The sequence below is a fragment of the Coturnix japonica genome, chromosome 5 (genome assembly GCF_001577835.2).
Source record: "Coturnix japonica isolate 7356 chromosome 5, Coturnix japonica 2.1, whole genome shotgun sequence".
NCBI lineage: Eukaryota > Metazoa > Chordata > Aves > Galliformes > Phasianidae > Coturnix > Coturnix japonica.
The window spans coordinates 24231796-24251469 of record NC_029520.1 but is presented as its reverse complement, the minus strand read 5'-3'; the positions used below and the strand labels follow the sequence as shown (position 1 = coordinate 24251469).

General features: G+C 35.8%; 1 protein-coding gene across 13 annotated transcripts in view; it reads left to right on the top strand.

The window, feature by feature from the left end:
- SIPA1L1 (signal induced proliferation associated 1 like 1) overlaps nt 1–19674 on the top strand; it is a 203085-nt gene that overhangs the window by 141684 nt on the left and 41727 nt on the right. For all 13 annotated transcript variants that reach the window (XM_015864668.2, XM_015864666.2, XM_015864677.2 and 10 more), the window contains 6 exons: nt 1198–1328; nt 1980–2168; nt 7201–7375; nt 14599–14702; nt 16103–16260; nt 19060–19636. In XM_015864668.2, coding sequence (XP_015720154.1) covers nt 1198–1328; nt 1980–2168; nt 7201–7375; nt 14599–14702; nt 16103–16260; nt 19060–19636 — 1334 coding nt within the window. The remainder of the gene's footprint in view (nt 1–1197; nt 1329–1979; nt 2169–7200; nt 7376–14598; nt 14703–16102; nt 16261–19059; nt 19637–19674) is intronic.

Genomic DNA, 19674 nt, shown 5'->3' with positions numbered 1-19674 from the left:
GTAAAATAACTGCCTTTCACATTGGAAGGAGCGTGTTTTGCTATCTGTTTTTAGTACATCTGCAGATGCAGTTCTTGATGGTGATATTCAAATATTTTGCACTTTAGCCCTGCAGAACAGCTCATATCAGAATGCTGTTGAAGTAGTAATTCATTTTGGTTCTTTTATGAATAACAAATAATCTGTATATGATGGTACAGACAGTATGGTTAGATTTCCTTTCTTGTTATCATTCCAGGGAATTTCACATTTCTTCTTTCAAGTGCTGAAATTTCAGATAGCTCTACATTTCCATTTTTGTGCCCATATAAATTCATTCATATATGCAGGCATGCAGCATATGGGACGGGATGATGTAGGACTTCTTTCTTGTAAAATGCTTGACTTCTATTTTTTGACATTCCCTTGAATTTTCAGATATTGTGTTTTTAAATTCAGTTGTTGAAATATGCGCAGCTTCATTTATAGGCTGTTGAATTCACAGTGATGTACTTCCATCATCAGACAGGATACGTAGGTTTGGCTTTACACATTTATAATTAAATAAATACAAAAACATAAATCAAAAATCCACTACTCAGCTAGTGAGCGATTTCTCCAACCCTGTGTTCTTTCTGCCATCACCACAGCTATGTTAGTTTTAGTCTCAACTCTGAACACTTAGCTGTTAAATAGTTATGTTATTCTTTATGTCTCTGTGTTTTCATTTTGAGTGTAAACAAGACTTCAGCTTCTTGCTTCTTCAGCTTTTCACTTTTTCAGTAACTTGTAAGACTATCTCTTGCTTTTTCTTTTTGATACAAAAATAAGTAACTTAAGTCTTTTGGGTACAACTGTCTGCTGCTCACATTTTTAGTATGGAGTTGTGAGTTTCTCACTTGGCTGTGTTTGGCTCCCTGGTTTTTATATTTTAAGGAGGAAAATTTAGGTCAGTGTGAATAGCATGGATTTGACTTCAAGCACCAATGTAAGATGTGTATCCTATTTTAGTTCTATTTGTGAAAATGCAACTCTGAATTTCAGATTTTTTTGTGTAAATTGAGCTCTTTAGAAAGTGGAATGACAACAAAATCCTGGTACCAGAACTGATTGCAGTGCAATTGGCAATTTGTTTCCAATTGTGACAACTCAGCATGAAAATACAACTGGGAAAGTAAGACTGATTTTTATCTGTGTTGTGTGTTTTTAATATGCAAGAACACTGGAACTATTTTGGGGCAGATGAGAACCTTGGTCCAGTAGCTGTGAGCATAAGAAGAGAAAAACCAGAGGAAATCAAAGAAAACGGACCTCAGTACAACTACCGAATCATTTTCAGAACCAGTGAGGTAAGCCATTCAGGAGTGATGTTAAAAGAAACTGGAAAGGATCAGGCAAAATCATATGGGGTGTGGATGTGGTGTTTTTTTCCTTTCCACGTGGATAGATTTCTGTCTCCTCCTTACGTACAAAGCAGGGATTTCCTAACAAAGGGTATACCACAGCTTACATTACAAAGAATACAAATGAGTATGTCAGTGAATTAATAATTCTATAATGTCCTGAAGTAAAATTTGAAGGTTATTTTGATTAAAGTTTGAGAAAGCTGTACATCTCCAGTAACTGCAAACAAGCAAAGAGTAGGAAAATCTCTTCTTTCAGTTTCCTGTGTGGCAGTGGTTAGACCTGAGGAGCATACTTTTATACTTAAAAATATTCCACTGGAAATATTACTCATAATCTTTTCCAAGTAATACTTCTTTCTAAAATCAAAATCTTTAAAGAATTTTGAATAATTTGAAATATTCTGAATACTGTTAGCTATCAGGATGGGAGACATTTTGCATGTTGGTGTGTGTTTCATGCAACATGAAGTACCCAATGTACTCACACTCCATCGAGAATCATAGAAAAGTACATTTTACTCCAGTGCTCTTGCTAATGAGCCTTGATTCTGTGCATAATTCAACATGCAAGCTATTTTTGTTCTCCACATTTAGCTTATGACATTAAGAGGCTCTGTGCTGGAAGATGCTATTCCTTCAACTGCAAAGCACTGCACAGCTAGAGGACTTCCCCTAAAAGAAGTGCTTGAGTATGTGGTTCCTGAGCTGAATATTCATTGCCTACGGCTGGCCTTCAACACTCCTAAAGTCACAGAACAGCTTATGAAGCTGGATGAACAAGGGGTGAGTACAAAGTTGAAGAATGTCTTAAACTGCAAAACTACCTACAGTTTTAAGTGATTCAAATGAGTTTATTAAAATTCCCCTTAAAGTTTGTCCATGGGGAGAGTTGTGTGTCTTTTCCCCCTAGTTTTGCTAAAGATTTGGTTTTAGTGAAATCAAGCTCACTGCATGAAATATGCTAACATTTTATAGTAATGTTATAGCAGTTGTCCATTTTAATTTACGTTATAAGAGATTAAGTGATTGTCTTTCAAATATGGAGCAGAGAGAGTTGTTGTCCTCTGGCTTTGTTATTGCTATTATAATGAAAATAGAAATCTCCACAGTCGTCGAATGATTTGTTGTAATATAGTAATGTTGTATTTGGCACAATAGTTACAATAGTGCGCAGCCTGTGGGTCTTTTTGCCTTTCTGAAACAAATTACATGACAAAATATTCTAAACCTCTTCATGCAGATGATTTTCAGTTGGGTGGTAGCCCCCTGTTCTCTTTTAAAATGGAACCAAGATTTATTAGATATGTAGCTTAGACCTAGCAAAATGAAGGTCTGTGTGTAAAATGAATTTTATTATTAAAAATCTGGACAGTGACGTTTAACAGCTCTATTTTGAATACTGAGTCAGTTGGTGTCTGTCTTCTGGGTCTTCTGGTCTTTTTTGCTGCTTATGATCAGCCTTTTTTGCGTAGAACTGGAATCTGTTAGTATTTCTTCTTGCTGCCAGTCTGGCATTGAAATGTAGACATTCTATAATAGAAAAAGATTGAATTATCTGCACCACAAAGGGGAGAGTGTGGCTATTCTAAAAATATTGGTGACTACCATTGTTATTTGGTCAGCTGCTCTGTGCAAGATAGAGAATCCTCAAATACCTACTGGAAGAAAAGCTAAACTTTCTGCCCCCTAGTTAGTTTTGCATGCTCACTTATTTCAGAAAGAGCATGCTATGATGTGCGGAAGAAATTGGGTTGATGCTGAGCATCCCGGATTAGTGGCTCCTTGGAAGGACACTATGATGAGCCAACAGGTGTCTTAAGATGAGGAGTGATGAGCTTACTAAAAAGCATGCTGAAAGAAAAAAGGAATTTTTAGGAATTTAAATTCAGTATAACTTCCTGTTTTCACACAGTCAGAAACTAATAAGTTTGAAGTATTTCTCTGAAGGGTATTAGAGCAGTGTTTACAAAAGCATATTTGGTCTTAATGATTTATTCCTTGAACCTAAATCTGTCCAGAATCAGGTTTGTCAGGCGATTTGAACCAGGGATATCTCTGTCTCTTCCCAAAGTTTCCTTTTTCAGCAATGGAAATAATGGTGGAATTTAATCCAAGATGACTCCAGAAATGATCTGCTGGATTCTAATATAAGGTCCTTATGGAAATGCCAGCCAAGAGCCTCAAATCTGAAATAATATTGAAAATCTTCAAGGGAAAATAATAATAATAGTAATGATAATTTAAATACACTGTGAAAATATTTGTATTGAATTCCTAATTAGAAAAGCTCTTCAGCAAAATTACTTCAGAAAGTTACAAAAGTCGAATATGAAAATACCCGAGTGCTGTAAGTCATTACAGCCTGCACTATGTTGTAGTATAGGGTTGATTTTTTTTATTTTTTCCTATTTAATAAACCTTTGAAAATCATTAAGGGCAGGTGATAGTTAAAAATGTACTCTCTACATCAAAGTATCTTTCTGTTTTTGTGGTAATGAAGCAGTTTGACACTTCCAACAGAAAAAGATAAGCACGCTCTGTGCTAATTAGAAGCTGCATTTTTATCAATTCCAAGCTAAAACAAATTTGGGTAACAGCTGCTCCACTAATTAGGTACACAGACTGTTTATCACTTTTTCTTGCTGTGTGTGTCACAAGTGTTTCATTACTACATGAACAGGTGCCTATTTGATGTAGCAAATGGGAGGCTTTGCTAAGAGTTAAGACTATAAGGTGACCATAGCTTGACTTTGGTTAATTTTACCCAATAACCCCTCACTTGAGACAAATTTGTATGCTTTAATAAAACATATTTGGCAGTTTTGATTAAGCTAGGCTATCAATTCGAGTGAGATTTTTTAAAGCAATTGTTAGCTTTCATATTTACGAGTTTGCAGTTATTTATATCCATCTTCTTTCAGTTTCTGGGCTTTTCTTCTGATATTTTTCTCTGCTGCATCTTGAGTAATTTTGGTGTGAGGTTTTTAGTGTTTTTTTTTAGCAAAGGTTTTCACATGCAGTGATTAAATAATCTGTTGGTCTTGTTTATGGTAAACTAAACAGATTGCACCTTTCAAGGTTCTGCAGCGTATTTTCTCTGAATTTTGTATATTTTTTTAAGGCTGAGTTCTGTTTCTACTAATCTTTCAGAATCTTAAGAAAGTAGATGTCTGAACTGAATATGATGTCCAGGATCAGAACAGAGATACACTGCAGAGGCAAGGAGCACTTCTTGCCCCAGTTCTTGTACGAGTGTTTTATGTCAAGTTCCATGTCTGTTACTTCCCTCAGATTGTTAATGTCAGTGTAACATCTGCTGTTCTTTACATACAGCTCACATTACTCTCACCTAGCTGTTCTTTTTACTGGTGTTATTAAAATGCATTCTTTTGAATGGTTCTGTATAAGGAGCAATCCAATCATTCGGTATGGCAGTGGTACCTTTCTGACTAATTAGCATCCACTAATTTTCTTGAATGTGTAGTTTATAGTCACTTCAGGTTCGCATTCAAATATGATTTAAAAATCTCAGGACAGTTGCTGATCTATTCCAATCAGAATTTATGGAAATGTTGTGCTGTGTCACTTGGCTTTTAATGTAATTCTGTATTTATATTATAAAGTTGCTGACTGGTTAAATCTGAGATGTGCTTTCTGCTGTCTTTCAGAGTGTTGGATAAATACTGAAACTGCACTTCTTTACCACATTTATATATGGGAATACTTCTAGATTATTAAAATGAAGCTGCTTCTCCAAAAGCTTTACCACACTGTAGTTCTTCCTTCAACTCCTTTCTTATTTTGAGTTATACTTCTGAAAGACCCTAGATTTAGAAGAAGTTGTAAGGGTACTGATTGTTATTCTTCCAGCAGAGCTTTATTTTTCTATAGCAGCTTGTATTGCCCTTAGGAATTTTGTTGGTTTTGTTTTTAGTTCAGCAAATTTGATAAGGTATTGTACTTTTTCAGCATGGTCCTTAATTCATCATGCTGACCTTTTCAAGCATACAAAGGGGCAGCTTTTTCATTGCTTCCACTAGTAGAGGATCCCTTTTATGTTTATGCTCTGGAAAATCTTTCCTTTATCAGAAATTGAGAGTTAAATAGCGTAGGTGCGCTTGGTTAGGATAGTTTTCTTAGTCCTGATTTGAGTGAAATTTCTAGAAGCTTGCAATTAGCAGAACAACAAAAGCATTGTGGTTCCAAGAAACACCTTCACCCATCGGGTTTCCCTCAGGAAAGGACAGCACATATCTGAACAGTGGGTGTTCCTGAATAGCCTGTCAGGGCCTCTGCTGATAACGTGGGAAGTGTGCTTGTATTTTTGGAAGTTGGCCTGTGAGTGTTTCTTCCACAAGTAAGAGATTGATAAGTAATAAGTAATAGATATTTCATAAGTAATGAATAAGCTGTACTTGTATTTTCACAAAAGGAATTAGACATATTTAGAAGATAAAATGATAGTAGTTCTTGTATCAGAGGATAAAAGAAAGAATGTTTCATAGGTGGCCCAGAACTGAGACTCATTACATGTGCTTGATTTCTCCATCAGGTGTAACTAAGCTTATACCGTTCTACTTTCCTTGCTTGTTTTCTGATACTTTGTCACCATTCATTTTAGGTAGTATTGTGCTTTTAATTTTTTTTTCTTCTTTAATTTTAAATTTTAAAATGTGTTTCGTTTAGAGAAAGAATGGAACCAATTCTGAGGGCTTTGAAAATGTCCCACTGTAAAAAATAATAAGTTAAAATTAACAAATTTTAGCTGATTTATGTTTGTCCACATCACCTCTGCAAGTTCCAACATGTTGTCTCGTGACCTATTACAGGAAGTTTCAGAGCAAATCACGGCATATTCAGATAAGTTTCCTGTCAGTGGCTTTGCAAATACCTGTTAGCATTTCACACTGAACTATAGCGTATACCTGTGAATCTCCTGATGGTTTTCTTAGCTGTTCTTCAGATTCTGTTCTGACAGATATGCTTTATGTTTTTTTGAAATGTGAGTTTTGAAAAAAAGGCTAATTTAAGAGAAGAAATTACTTTCTCCACAATTATTATGTAGTATCACTACATGCACAAACTCTGAAGCTCTTTTGCACTCAGTCACTCAGATTTCCTGCATGTGAAATCATTTACGGAAGCGTCAGTAAGTGGCTGTTAGCACTGTTTTCTTTCAATCTCTGACTTCTTCTGTAGTCCAGACATAAAAGATGCAGTTATAGTCCCTTTTATGTATGCATCAGTTTGGTATCAGTGGGAATAGTAAGTGTTGAAGGATTAAAATTGCAACGGGATTAAAAAATGGGTTGCTTTCGCATGGTTAGTTTCTGCTGGGTTATTTAGTTGTTTTGTTACTGCCAATGAATGCAGTTTCCTCTTTAAACATGTTTAATAGTTGAATGCACTAATCGGTGAATAATTTCTCTTTTCTTTAAAATGAGAGACTGTTGATTTTATCACTGGTTTACAGAAATCAGTGAGTGTTGTGCCCTGGCTTTCTTTGTGGGAGGTTTAGCATAGAACAGCAGCTACAGTACCAAGCTGAAGAGTGCAAATCAAGTTTCTGATGTTTTTCAGCTGATACCTCCTAATCACGTGTCTCGGTGTAAGACATGCACCATTTGCTAGCTAAAGTGTCTTCTTCCAGAAAATAAGGAACTTCAGTGAAAGCTTTTGGAAATTGGACTGATTATTGGTGTTTCTTTCTTTTTTTATTAAGGGATTAATAAAAAACAGTCTGAAGTGGATTCAGTAAATAAGTTAATATGTCACTTGTCATACATACAGAACTTTTGTTTTTCTCTCTTTGCAGTTGAGTTACCAACTTAAGGTGGGTATCATGTACTGCAAAGCTGGGCAGAGCACAGAAGAGGAAATGTACAATAACGAATCAGCAGGTCCAGCCTTTGAAGAGTTTCTTCAGCTCTTGGGAGAACGAGTTCGGCTCAAAGGATTTGAAAAGTATCGTGCTCAGCTGGATACGAAGAGTAAGGAGTCTTTTTTTTTCCCTTAAGTGAACAAAATACATAATATAGTTACTGATTTTTTTTCCATAGAATTGTTAATTATAGGCTCTTTGCAATGGGAAGAAAGTTGTTCACTATTGAAAGTGAAAGCAGAGCAACTGTATATTGACCCAGACACATAGAGTTTTAATAATTATTGGACTTTCATACTAATTTGGTATGAAATTATCACTAAAACTGCAACAAGAAAGCAGTAGACTTTGGAGCTGTTATCACCATTGCAAACTCATTGTATTGTGTAATGAATAATCAAAACAGTTGGTATATAATGAATTTCTTGAATGAAATGCTAATGAACAGACTCAAAAAGTTTTGGGAGCAGAAAAACATTCATCAACTTAAGTGCATTAAAAACTGCTTTTTCCATGATTATCCTATCACAAAGCACTAAATTGCTCTGCTTTAATATTCCAGCATTTTACCTCATGTGTTTGGTGCTTGCAGGAACCTGTTGCCAAACCCTTTTGCTATTTTTGACCAGCCTAAGCATCACTATTCTGAGGGCTAGAAAACTTGCTATGATTTAAGTTAAATTTAATACCTGTTCCCTCATGTTTACCATTGAGCCTATTTCATCTTTTAGTTGCAATACTTGAATTTCCCTTGTTGCATTTATTCTCTTGAGTGCATTTAGATATTGCAGTTGTCTCCTCTATGCTTTACTGTTGTTAACCCTAATAGCCAAGTTGTTATTATTGATTGGGAGAAGTGGATTTCTCTACTTTGCCCATGCAGATTATTACCTGGTAACTTTCTTTTGCACTTATCTCAGTTTGAATACAGTCTCATTAATTCTAGTGGCTATAACTAACAGTTTCTTTAGCATTTTCTTTCCTTTACTGGAGGTACATCATACATTATTTTATAGGGTTCGGTTTCCTTTTTTTTATCTCTGAAGTGTTAGTTTGTCATAAAAATAAGCCAAGTCAAAAATAAAAAGGTACAGAAAACCAAAAATATTATTCCTGATTTCATAGTTTCTGACTTTATATTGTAACCTTCTTTTTACTTTTAGTAGATATGCTAAAATGGTATGTCTTCCCTTTCTTTTGTTCTAGTTTTTGTAAGACGTCTGTAAAAAACCCTTTAGACTGTTATTACCAGCTTCTTTGGTGACAGTCCACACATTGATTTCTGGTGCAAAAAATGCCGTATGATGAGAAGTTGATTCATCTGATCAGATGGACTATGAAAGCTGCAGCTGCCTTATGTACTTTTTTGATGTTTTCTCTTAAGCAGCAGAATTTTCCAGCAGTGTTTTAGTTCCTTCTCATCCCTTCTGACTTGGGGAAAGTTTTTGGGCAGTTTTTATTATTATTTTTTTTTAATGTACAATAATATATGCCTATTGGGCAAATGTGGAAATGGGGAAAGATAAATGTTTTTGAAGACATGGCACCAAGCTCTTTGGGGTAGCTTCATTTGAGAACTGTTATTGTGTTTTCTGTGTAGACACAGACTGTTGAGAAGAAACGTTGACTTAGCTGAAGGTCTTCAGCCTTTACTTAATATTTAGTGAAGTTAATTTGGGGCTGCTATAATTGAGTGATTATCTAACTTGATACAGCATTAAGAAGCAGCAGCACAGGGAGGAAGGAAGCACAATGCTGGGAATAGCTGCCCAGTGATAGAAGAATAAAACCAAAACTTTCTTTGTATTTCTTGTTAAATGATAGTCTCAGAAACCTGTCTCTTTGAGAGTGGGACAGAAAGCCGTGTGAGACATACTGAACAGCCTAAGGTCATCTATATGAACTGAGCGGGAGTGTAATTAAAATCAAGTTTATCCTGGAGTTTTGATGGGAGTTTTATTTCTTCATATTTTGTTAGGAGTTGAAGTACCTGGTGTAACAGAAGGAGCTGTTTTGGGAGCCCCTGCTGGTTCACAGTAGTATAGCCAGGTCTTTGCTATCTGCAGCCCTGAGATAGAGTACTGTCCTGCTCATTATGAGCTGGCCAGAACCTCGAGCAGGCGCAATGTGCCAGTGCTGAGGACTTGCAGGTGGCTGAGGAGCTGAGTTCCTCCTGCTCATGGCCAGCTGTGTGTTGAAAAGCACATCATTGCAGATTTCTGCTGCTATCATTTCCAAAGATCTGCGTTCTCAGCTGAGGAAGAGATGAAAGGCTGTTTGCACTTGCTTCTTGTTTCTCTGTAAGATTATTGGTAGCAAAATGATTAAGTCCAGAGGTGGCTTTCAGGTCAGAATTCAGAATCTCACACATGGAAAATAGGTAAACAGCAGAATGCATGCAGGCAGTGCATATTTGATAGTTGCCCTAAGTAACTAACCTGTCTTTTCTGCACTTGTCTTCATATGGAAAGCCTCTGGAACAGAGGTTGTGGTTTTGCCATGACTTAGGTTTATAGGATTTTGTTGCAATTTTTGTGGTATACAGAGGCCCACAGCCTAAAAAGCTAGCTTCTCTCTCTTCTATTTCTGTGCTCTCGTGTTGCTAAAGACCACTTTCATGAAGAATTTCTTATGCTACCACTGTGTATAGTTATATTCAGGACATCTTCCTGAATAAAACTTCTGTTTTCATGCCAGCACGGCTGATGGTAAAAGATGCTCTTAAAAAACAGATGATTGTTCATCAACTTGCACAAAAGGTCAGAGCTGTGTGGGCTGCTTTGCCACTTTCTGTGCTTTTGCAATACTTTGCAACCTAGAAAAAGCAGATGCATGATGTGAGACAGTGTGGAGGACGTTCTCAGTGTGGGGAGAATCTGATTTCTGTATCTACTCCAGAAAAATTCACAAAACTTTTGTATTCTGTACAAATTAGGAGAAGTAAAATTGCTATAATGAAATGCAATTTCAGAACTGTCATTCTTAGAGATTTTTAGAATTACGGGCTTAATTGGTAAGTATCTGTAGCAGTGCCAACTTTTGGAAGAAGGGATCTTATTCATCCTATTAACGGAACGGCTATTTAAGTATATTGGATCCTGTAAGAGTTTTAGCTTTGGATCTCTGCCAGCGCAACGGTGGAAAAGAACTGCTACTTTTAAAGTTCTGTTTGTGTGTTTCTAGCATTACCGCAGGGGAAACAATCTATCTTCTGGCAGCCTGAAGACTTTGGATAGGAAATAGAGCTTGAAAATGTCATCTCTCCCACAGTTGCTAGGAAGTTTTATAGGCATCACTTTAAAGTAACGAACACCACAGTAATCTTTGAAATTGTAACTTCAGTCATTTGGCTTGATTTTCCAGTTGTAACACATGCGTTATTTCCATCCCTCTCGCTCAGTCTTATGTCTCAGTATTTTAAAATAGTAAATTAAAGCAGCTGGATGATACTGGGCCTGGTAACCTGAGCTGCTGTTTAGCAGTGTCACGGTGCCTGTGGTGCAGGAAATAAAGGAGATAATATGAGTTGTAAGAGTTCATGAAAAATCCACTTGATGAGTTTATCAGCTTAGCTGATAATGATAGGGTTTTGTATTAGATGTTTTTATTCCATTAATTTTTGTTTAAATCTGGAAGAATATTAAGCCAGCATAGAATATATTAAATAGGTGGAAAATGTAGGGAATTAATGAACTTCAAGCTGGTGTTTGAAACAGGTTTTTTAAATAAACAGGAATGTTTCTAATGAAATAAACAGATTACCATGCACTTCTTTGCAGCAATTTGTAAGAAAGAATATTGGGTCTGAGACATTCACTGGGAGTCTAGGGGCAAAAAATAAATAAATAATAATAATAAATGAAACATTCCTGCATTGTTTTTAAAAAGAGAAAGGTGCTGATGTTGGGCCACTAACTAGGGGAAACAAGGAATAAATCAGGATGTCTTGACAGCAGATGTAAATGGGAGCAATATGAAGGTTTGAAACATTTAGTTCTTGTGCTTCTCTCTTCTGAGTGCTGCTACAGTCTGTAGTAATGACTGTTCTTTTTCCTACCCAAATGGTATCATTTAGTTTTTGTTTACCTACAACTCTTTGCAGTGTGTTTTCCTTCTAAATACTGAGCTGGGTTTTCTATCCTTCCTGCTTTTTTAGCGTGCAGTTTTGAAAAGCTGCTGTAGGAGCATTCTGGCAAAGTCACATGGCTTCAGTAAGGTTCTGCTTCAGTTTATCAATGATTTTTGTCAGTAATGATTTTGGGCACTGTTCATATTGCAAAAATCATATAAATTGGATCCTGTTAAAATAGTCCTCGTGGGATAACTAAAAAAGCATTGGAAATACAGACCAATGGGATGGATTTTTAATGATGGATGGAAAAGATTTGCAGCTAAGTAAGCATACCCAATACTCGGACAGGACTGAGAATACAACATCCATGGATGTACCATAAATAGGTGACAAGAAAGCATGTCCTCGGTGTAAAAAAGTTACTTGTGAATCTGTAGAACCCTCAAGTCTCTGTTATATAGGGGGAATTAAAGGCAGTTGGTGAGTTCCCACCTTGGAATAATGAATACTATTCCACTGCCCAATGGCAGTGACTTCATTTCAAGCAAATATCAGCAGTCATTCTATTCTGCTTCAATAGAAGTATTATGGTCTTGTAAGAAAGAAGAAATGTGAAGGGTGAAGATGATACACAGGTCTGTACTGGTTATGGACTTCTGTTTATACTGGATTTGAAAAGGAGGGATTAAAGCTGTGGAGTTCTTGCAGATTTACTGGAATAATTCAGTTTTCAGGATTGTATCTTACTGAATTTACAGAACCAATACTATTGTGACATTTCTGTGCACTTTGAGGTGGGTAGAACAACAAAGAAAAGACCCTTTTCTGCCCTCAGCAAACTCCATTCATGAAAGTTGGAGGTTTTGCTCGAACACGTTTGTTGTTCTAAAGTATTTTTAATAACGGGTCAGAATGCCCACCGTCCTTCTGCATTCTCTCTGATATTTATGTTGGCCCTATTAAAGATTATGTACAAAATTGCATACTAAGGGAAGGAAAAAAATGAGTGAGTATGGAGGAACATTGATGTCTGGGTGACTTTCAAGTGCATCTGCCTCCTTCAGCAAGTGCTGTAGTGATAAAGCAGATGATGCAAGCTGCTGCAGACTTGAGCACAAGATGAATTGACTCCACTTCTGCTTTTATAATCAGCATTAGAAAGAAAACATTCAGCAGTTAGCTGTTTGTTTGGTTTTTTATGGTAGTGTTGTGTGTTGAAGAAGAGAGCTCAAACTCTTCGAAGCATTTATTGAGTTTTTTTCTAAGATTCCAGAAAAACATTTGCTTAAATATAGATTATTTACAAATGCAAAATCTCCACACAGTCCATGGTGTAGAAATTTTTTGCATTTCATTTTACAGGTGATGTTGCAATTCTACCTTAATTTTACCTAATTTGATAGGAAAACAAAAGTTTAAGTTAAAGTTTATACCCAAAATATATATAAGTAATCAGTGCACGTTGTTGTGAATACTTCACAAACCATCATTTCCTTAGTAGCATGAGCTCTGCTAATGTGAAATACTCCAACGTGCGGTATCTAAAGGCTTATCCACTTTTTGTTTTTGCTGTAAGTGGCTGAAATTGTATAGTGTAGTAACATGTTTACATTACAGCTTCAGATATGCAGGATGCTTTTTTCTGTATGTAAATGAATTACTTCTAAAATTCTATTTGAAACCTGGCTTTTTTTTTTTTACTATTTACTATTTCAGCTTTAAAATGTATTGCATTGTAAATTAATTGAATATTTTCAAGTTTTTTGTTTTTTGTTTGTTTGTTTGTTTGTTTTAAGAAAGAAAAAGTCAAAGGAGAAGTTCCAGTTTGTCTGTAATGAAGTGCTGTCTTTAACCAACACTTCATAAACTTTAATGTTTTCCCCTTCTTTTTGTTTTTCCCTTCTAAATTTCATAGTCCTAGTTTTCTCTCCACATTAAAGCATCTCCATCCACATATGATTATTTTTGGGACCTCTTTGTGGATTCCTTCTGTTTCCTCTGTAACTTTTATAATAGTGAGGGTGCCCTTGGTTAATATACCAGCAGTGTAATGTCATTATTGTGGGCTTTTTCCGTCGTTATCTTATACGCATGCAAAGATTTTATTTTGACTGCTCTTTTCCATTATGTACCATTTTTAGCAAAGGCTTTTTCTGACTCACTACAGTAAATTTAGATTCCAGGAATTTATGTTTAAAATAGCCTGTTCTGTTCTTTTTCATGTTGCGTGTCATATGTCCATCGCTAGTTACACGTGAGATCACATCACCCATTGATGTCCTCTCCACATTCTGTACCATTCAGTTTTATTCTGATTAGCTTGAGATGCTAGATGGTTCATCTGAAAATGGTTACATCTTGTCACTCATCTTTAATTTCCTGAATATCAATGAACGTATTACAAACCCTTTCCAAAGAAAGAATCCCTCCACATACCAAAATGTATTTTATTTTCCATCTACTTCAAAAGTTGGCTGTTGGTTTATTCTGGCTCCTTAGTGCTCTGCAAAAGTACTTCTCCATTTCTGGATGAGACACTGTCTAATCTCACTCTCCACCCCTCTATAAATAATAAACATAATTTTTGAAGTGTTGCCTCTAAAAAAGAAACAAAAAAAAAAAATCCAAATCAATACAGTTATTTTAGATGTGAATCTCCAAAGGGTACAAAAGCAGCGCCCAAATAATGAGGAAGTGAACTTTCTAACCATACAGATCCAGGTAGCCCACTAAATGAAGCCAGAATGCTCTCTTAGTTTAACACAAAGTAGGAAAGTTTTAGTTTACTTTGTTGTATGTAAAGTAATGCATTCTCTGTGAGGAATGCCTTTTTTGTTTTCCTATTGCAACACTCTATCTCAGTACCTAGCACTGATATACGCATGTTAATAGTGTATGTGTTTCTGTAGGCTTATACCCACCTACATTTGTATATATACGGTTTCTGTTTCTTCTCCATGTTTATCATTTTTTTCCTGCTTAAATAAGACTTTTTTCACAGTATTCTAGGAAAAATTCTCTATTCCTAGCAAACTCATCATTGACAAAAGCATGTCAAATTATACGTGCAGCCTATATGTGTCATTTTGCTTTGACAGGTGAACAAATTTTAGATAAGTTTTTATTTGCATTCATGTAAGCTAGGATTGAGAATGGATAGGAATTCTTGTCTTGTCTGTTGATTTTGATTGATAGTAATGAAACCTTATTTTGAACTTGTTTTTTAATAATGTTCTTATTTTCTCTTTCTTTAACTGAAGCTGATTCAACAGGTACTCACTCTCTATACACAACGTACAAGGACTATGAAATCATGTTCCATGTTTCTACTATGTTGCCATATACTCCAAACAACAAACAGCAGGTGAGATGGTCCAGGACTGCTTACAATTAATTTTTCCTGTCTCAGAAGTAGGTGAAGTAATGAATAATTGTGACAAATGTTATTTGTTACTAACAGTGAAAACACTGGCGATCTGCATCAGAAAGATGGGCAAGGCAGGTCATTGTAGGTACACTGCAGGTCTGGCTAGATTTTTCTCCATGGGACTGTTTTCTATCTCCTTATGTATTATTTAGTAAAACTTGAAATGAAAATATTTATGTTACAGTGCCAGTAGTGTCTTTTATATTACATATGTGCATACATAAGAGTTTTTAGCCTTTTGTTCAACAAGGTGAGTCAGACTTTGATTCAGCATATAGTAATGTGTGCAGAATCAGAGGTGACAAGTGGAAGTCCAGAACACTGTGCAGCCACTTTAAAGAAGATATGAGTGAAACAAATGCGTTTTATTTTTATATATTTTTTTAATATACTGAAGAAGTTTGCAGGCTGACCTGTTTTGTTACTTCAAAGTTCCTGGTCTTTAAAAGGAGAGAGAAAGGAATCAATCAGGTGATTGATAAAAGCAGCACACACACAAAAAGTGTTTCTTCCTTTGCTTTCCTTGTATAGTTTAATAAGTTTAATTTGAGGCTATCACATTATTTATGGAGAGAAACAGTGACATTTTCCTTTACCTGAGAGAGAAACCAAAGACCAGTGAGGATCCCATGATGCCTTTTCCAGGAATTGAGCTGTTAGTGAGTGTCCTGTGTCCACGTGAATTCCCCTTCTGATACATTTGAATGATGTTCATTACATTTTTCACATTGTATACTAGAGCATCTTGTTGAGTATGACGTGTGTCTGTTTTATTCTAAATATTTAGATTGTTTCTGCAAATAAAAATGAGATTTCCTTTAATAATAAAAAAAAGCCACAGTGTTCTTTATAGCTTCCTTTTATGTAGTAAATACTATGCTACAATTTAACTTTCTTATTTACTGTAGTCTTAGATTTACTGAAAGTCTTATCAGATAATATCATAGACAGTCTTAACGGCAACAATTTTAACTTCAAATTGAACCTTGTAGAAATGTGTGAAGTGAGAAATGTTTTCCAGCTTCCACGTGTTGCTGATTGGTGACTCCAATTACACATGAACAGGTGTTTGTTGTTGTTGTTTCCATTTGGCTTAAAATTTTCTCTAACAAGACCTTGTAGAGATGTAGAAATGAATTGTCATGAAGATGCCTGTTCCTGAAAATTATTAGATGAATAACATACATTGTGCTACTTGGGTTATCAACAGTTCTGCTTTTCAGCTTGAAATATTAAACTGAACGACAGTAATAGGAAAAAAAACCCAAACATTGCGTACTTTAAAAACTGCGAGAAAAGTTTTAACGTGTGCTTCCTTGATTTTATCTTTTTTTTAGCTTCTGAGAAAGCGACATATTGGAAATGATATTGTGACAATAGTTTTCCAGGAGCCTGGAGCGCAACCATTCAGCCCAAAGAACATTCGATCTCACTTCCAGCACGTCTTTGTCATTGTGAGAGTGCACGGTCCCTGTACCGACAGTGTTTGTTACAGGTAGCTGTCACTGGTTTCACTGAGAACATGGGTCTGATTGCAAAGAGAGGTGTAACTCCTCTTTTAAATTCTCAGTAGAAAAACATGATGACAGGTTGAGGTCAAGGAGGTTCTGGGATATGTGAATTTGGAACATTGTTTCTTAAAAAGTATGTAGATGCACATAAGTATTTAAAGGAGCTGGATTCAGTGAGGAAATGGATGTACTCATTTTGCTCACTCTCTAGTCAAGCTTTCAGGAATGATTTTAAAATTCCATTCTCATTTTGCCTCATAACTGCATTTGAGAAGAATTTTTTCTTTTTGATTTTTACAAATGCACTTTTTGTGCACATAATTTAGGCATGTAAGCATAACTGCCATTTTTGCAATACACGCAGTGAGAAAAATATGTAAACCTTCTGAAAGTAGCTGCATTCTTGGAAATATTTTGTCTGAAATATCTTTAGCTCTTTATTAGTTTCTCTCTGGAAATAATGTTCCAGAGCATTATGCAGCAAATAAAATGTAGTGTAACCTTAGAGTTACTAAAAGAGGAAATGCTAATTGATAGTGGCATATAACAAGGAACTGCAAAATGAGATCCCTACTTAGTGTAAATTTTGTAACCAAATTAACATCCTGAACTCTTGCTGTATTTTTTAAATATCAGTCTTTAACTTAAAATAGGAAATGTCAGAGCAGTGAATTTAGTATAATGATCTGGAAACGAGGGAGCCTTAAAATTGTTTTTACTGAAATTGAATTGTGTCACTTCAGTCGATAGAGGACGAGCTAAGGCAGTTGAGTGCCGTATCTTTGAGATGATATATTCATGTTTTTCCCATAATTATGGTAATGTTTGAAGGTTTTTCCCTCCCCACAAGCTTGTGGCAATGTTCCTTCAAGCAGCAGTACTGGAATGCTGAATTATTTTTTTTTCTGGAGTTTATATTGATACTTGCTGTAAGGCAGGCTGTTGACTTTATATAACTGGATGGACTGCTTTAATCTTGAGATTGTTTCCTGACCCTTTATGCTAAAAGATTATAAACAGTGAATCATTTCAGTTAGAATGTTTGGGAGGTTGCTTGGGTTTTAAGTTTGCTTACATCTCTCATTTTGAGTTGTACTTCTGAAGACAAACTGCTCCTTGGCTTATGTGTATATGAAGTGTTCTTAAATTTTTAGACATGTTTCAGCTCTTATTTTGTCACAGACTGACTTTGAGGGAAATTAAAAGTAAGAAATCCTAGGAAATCCACAAGGACTACAAATGCATTTTCCATTTGAATGTTTGTTTATAAGCGAAGAGACAGATCTGCATTTGCCAGCTCTTTTTAATACTGTGGCACATGGTTTCATGTTTTTTCATTATATAGAGCATGGTAAAGATTTATACTCTTTATACTATAATAAATTTAAATATCTCAGGGCTCTACATCTAGCCTCTAAAGGCTTTCATGTCTCTTTTGTTATTTTTTCAAGTGCTTGCAACTAAAAAGGCTAGAATCTTACTGATTACTAGCAGTGAATAAAGTTATTTGAAAACTTCAGCTTTAGTGATACAGACCTGGATTTTAAGGGGAGGAGAGAGGTGAAGGGGAGGAAAAAAATTAAGAGTGGCAGTGTTGATTTTAGGATTGGCTGGTTTTGTGATTGTGATTGTGCCAGTTTTGTGATTTTCTTTGTGCATGTTGGCCTTCAGTCTTGTGCACAGATGAGACTGACAGATGAGATGGATACTGACAGTGCATTATATGTTCTATGTACTGTCTTTAAAGTCCTTTCAACTCTTTTTTTTCCTTTTTTTTTTAAATCCCGTGGTACAAACACTTGATTTAAATTTATAGAATTCCATTATGAAAAGTTTTTCTAGGAAAGTTCTTAAAGTAAGTTTGACCTCTTTTCAGTGGATTGTTGGGAACAGTCTCATTGATCATAATTCTAGACTAAACAGGAAGCAATGTAGCATAAAATTGTACTGGAATTTATATAGGGAACTGCACAGAAGGAATAAAATTAAGCACTGTCTTTACCAGTGATCCTCCCTCCCACCTAAGATAAAGAATATTTCAGAAGCCTGGCTTCTCTGTCAAAATAACTCACTTGAGGATTTCAGTAATTGTGATGAAGGAGTCAGGTTAGAATAAAGTGTAAAATTAATAACGGCCAACCTTCTGAGTGAGCCATCATGTACACTTCTAGTGTATTTCCAGGTGTTTATTTTCTTCATAAGAACTCCATTGCCGTGATATTTTGACCAAAATTAGTTAATGCTTTTTCATATTTGGACCTAGATATGCTAGGTTAGAACTGATAGAGTGTAGTTCTTACAAAGCTGTTGCAGTGGAGTTGATGATGTATACTTAGGACAGACTACTGTGTGAATGAGCCTTTCAGCAAGTTAATTGCCTAAATTATAGGCTGGAGAAATAAAACGTGTCAGAAATTTTTGGTTATAATGAAAAGGTATAAGAATCAGAACTATAGTACCAGACTGATTATTTTATCCCTCCCCACTCCCCCTACCCCAAGAAGTGCAGGATTTTGCATTTGAGGTTCTCTTTAAGCTGAGATACCGAGGATGGCTCAAAAAATACCTGGATGCAGAAATAATTGGCCTTCTGCTCATACAAGAAGGGAGACATTGTCTACACATTGGCAAGATTAAAATGTAAATATGGGTACATTACTGAGAAAAAAAGTAAAACATGTGGGGGTTATGGAGAAAAGGAAATATATTTATGTGTTCAAAAAGTGTTGAATTCACATACAGTGAAACTCTCTGCTTCTTCCTTATTTCCGTATTTCTTTTAGTGTTGCTGTAACAAGATCCAGAGATGTACCATCCTTTGGACCACCTATTCCAAAAGGCGTCACATTTCCTAAATCAAACGTGTTCAGGGACTTCTTATTAGCCAAAGTCATTAATGCAGAGAATGCTGCTCACAAATCAGAAAAGTTTCGTGCAATGGCCACCAGGACCCGTCAAGAATACTTGAAAGACTTGGCAGAGAAGAATGTCACCAACACACCTATTGACCCTTCTGGGAAATTTCCCTTCATCTCACTTGCTTCAAAAAAGAAAGAAAAGTCCAAACCTTATCCAGGAGCAGAGATCTATAGCTCTGGTGCTATTGTGTGGAGTGTCCATGCAAAAGACTACAGCAAGGGTATGGAAATAGACTGTCTCCTAGGTGTCTCTAATGAGTTTGTAGTCCTCATTGAACAGGACACAAAAAGTGTGGTGTTTAACTGCTCCTGTCGAGATGTAATAGGTTGGACTTCGACGGACACGAATATAAAAATATTCTATGAGAGAGGTGAATGTGTTTCTTTGGAGAGCTTCATCAGCAACATTGATGACATCAAAGAGATCGTCAAAAGGCTGGAGGTTAGAATGTGTTCTCTTGTTTGCTTTCTCTTTCCTTT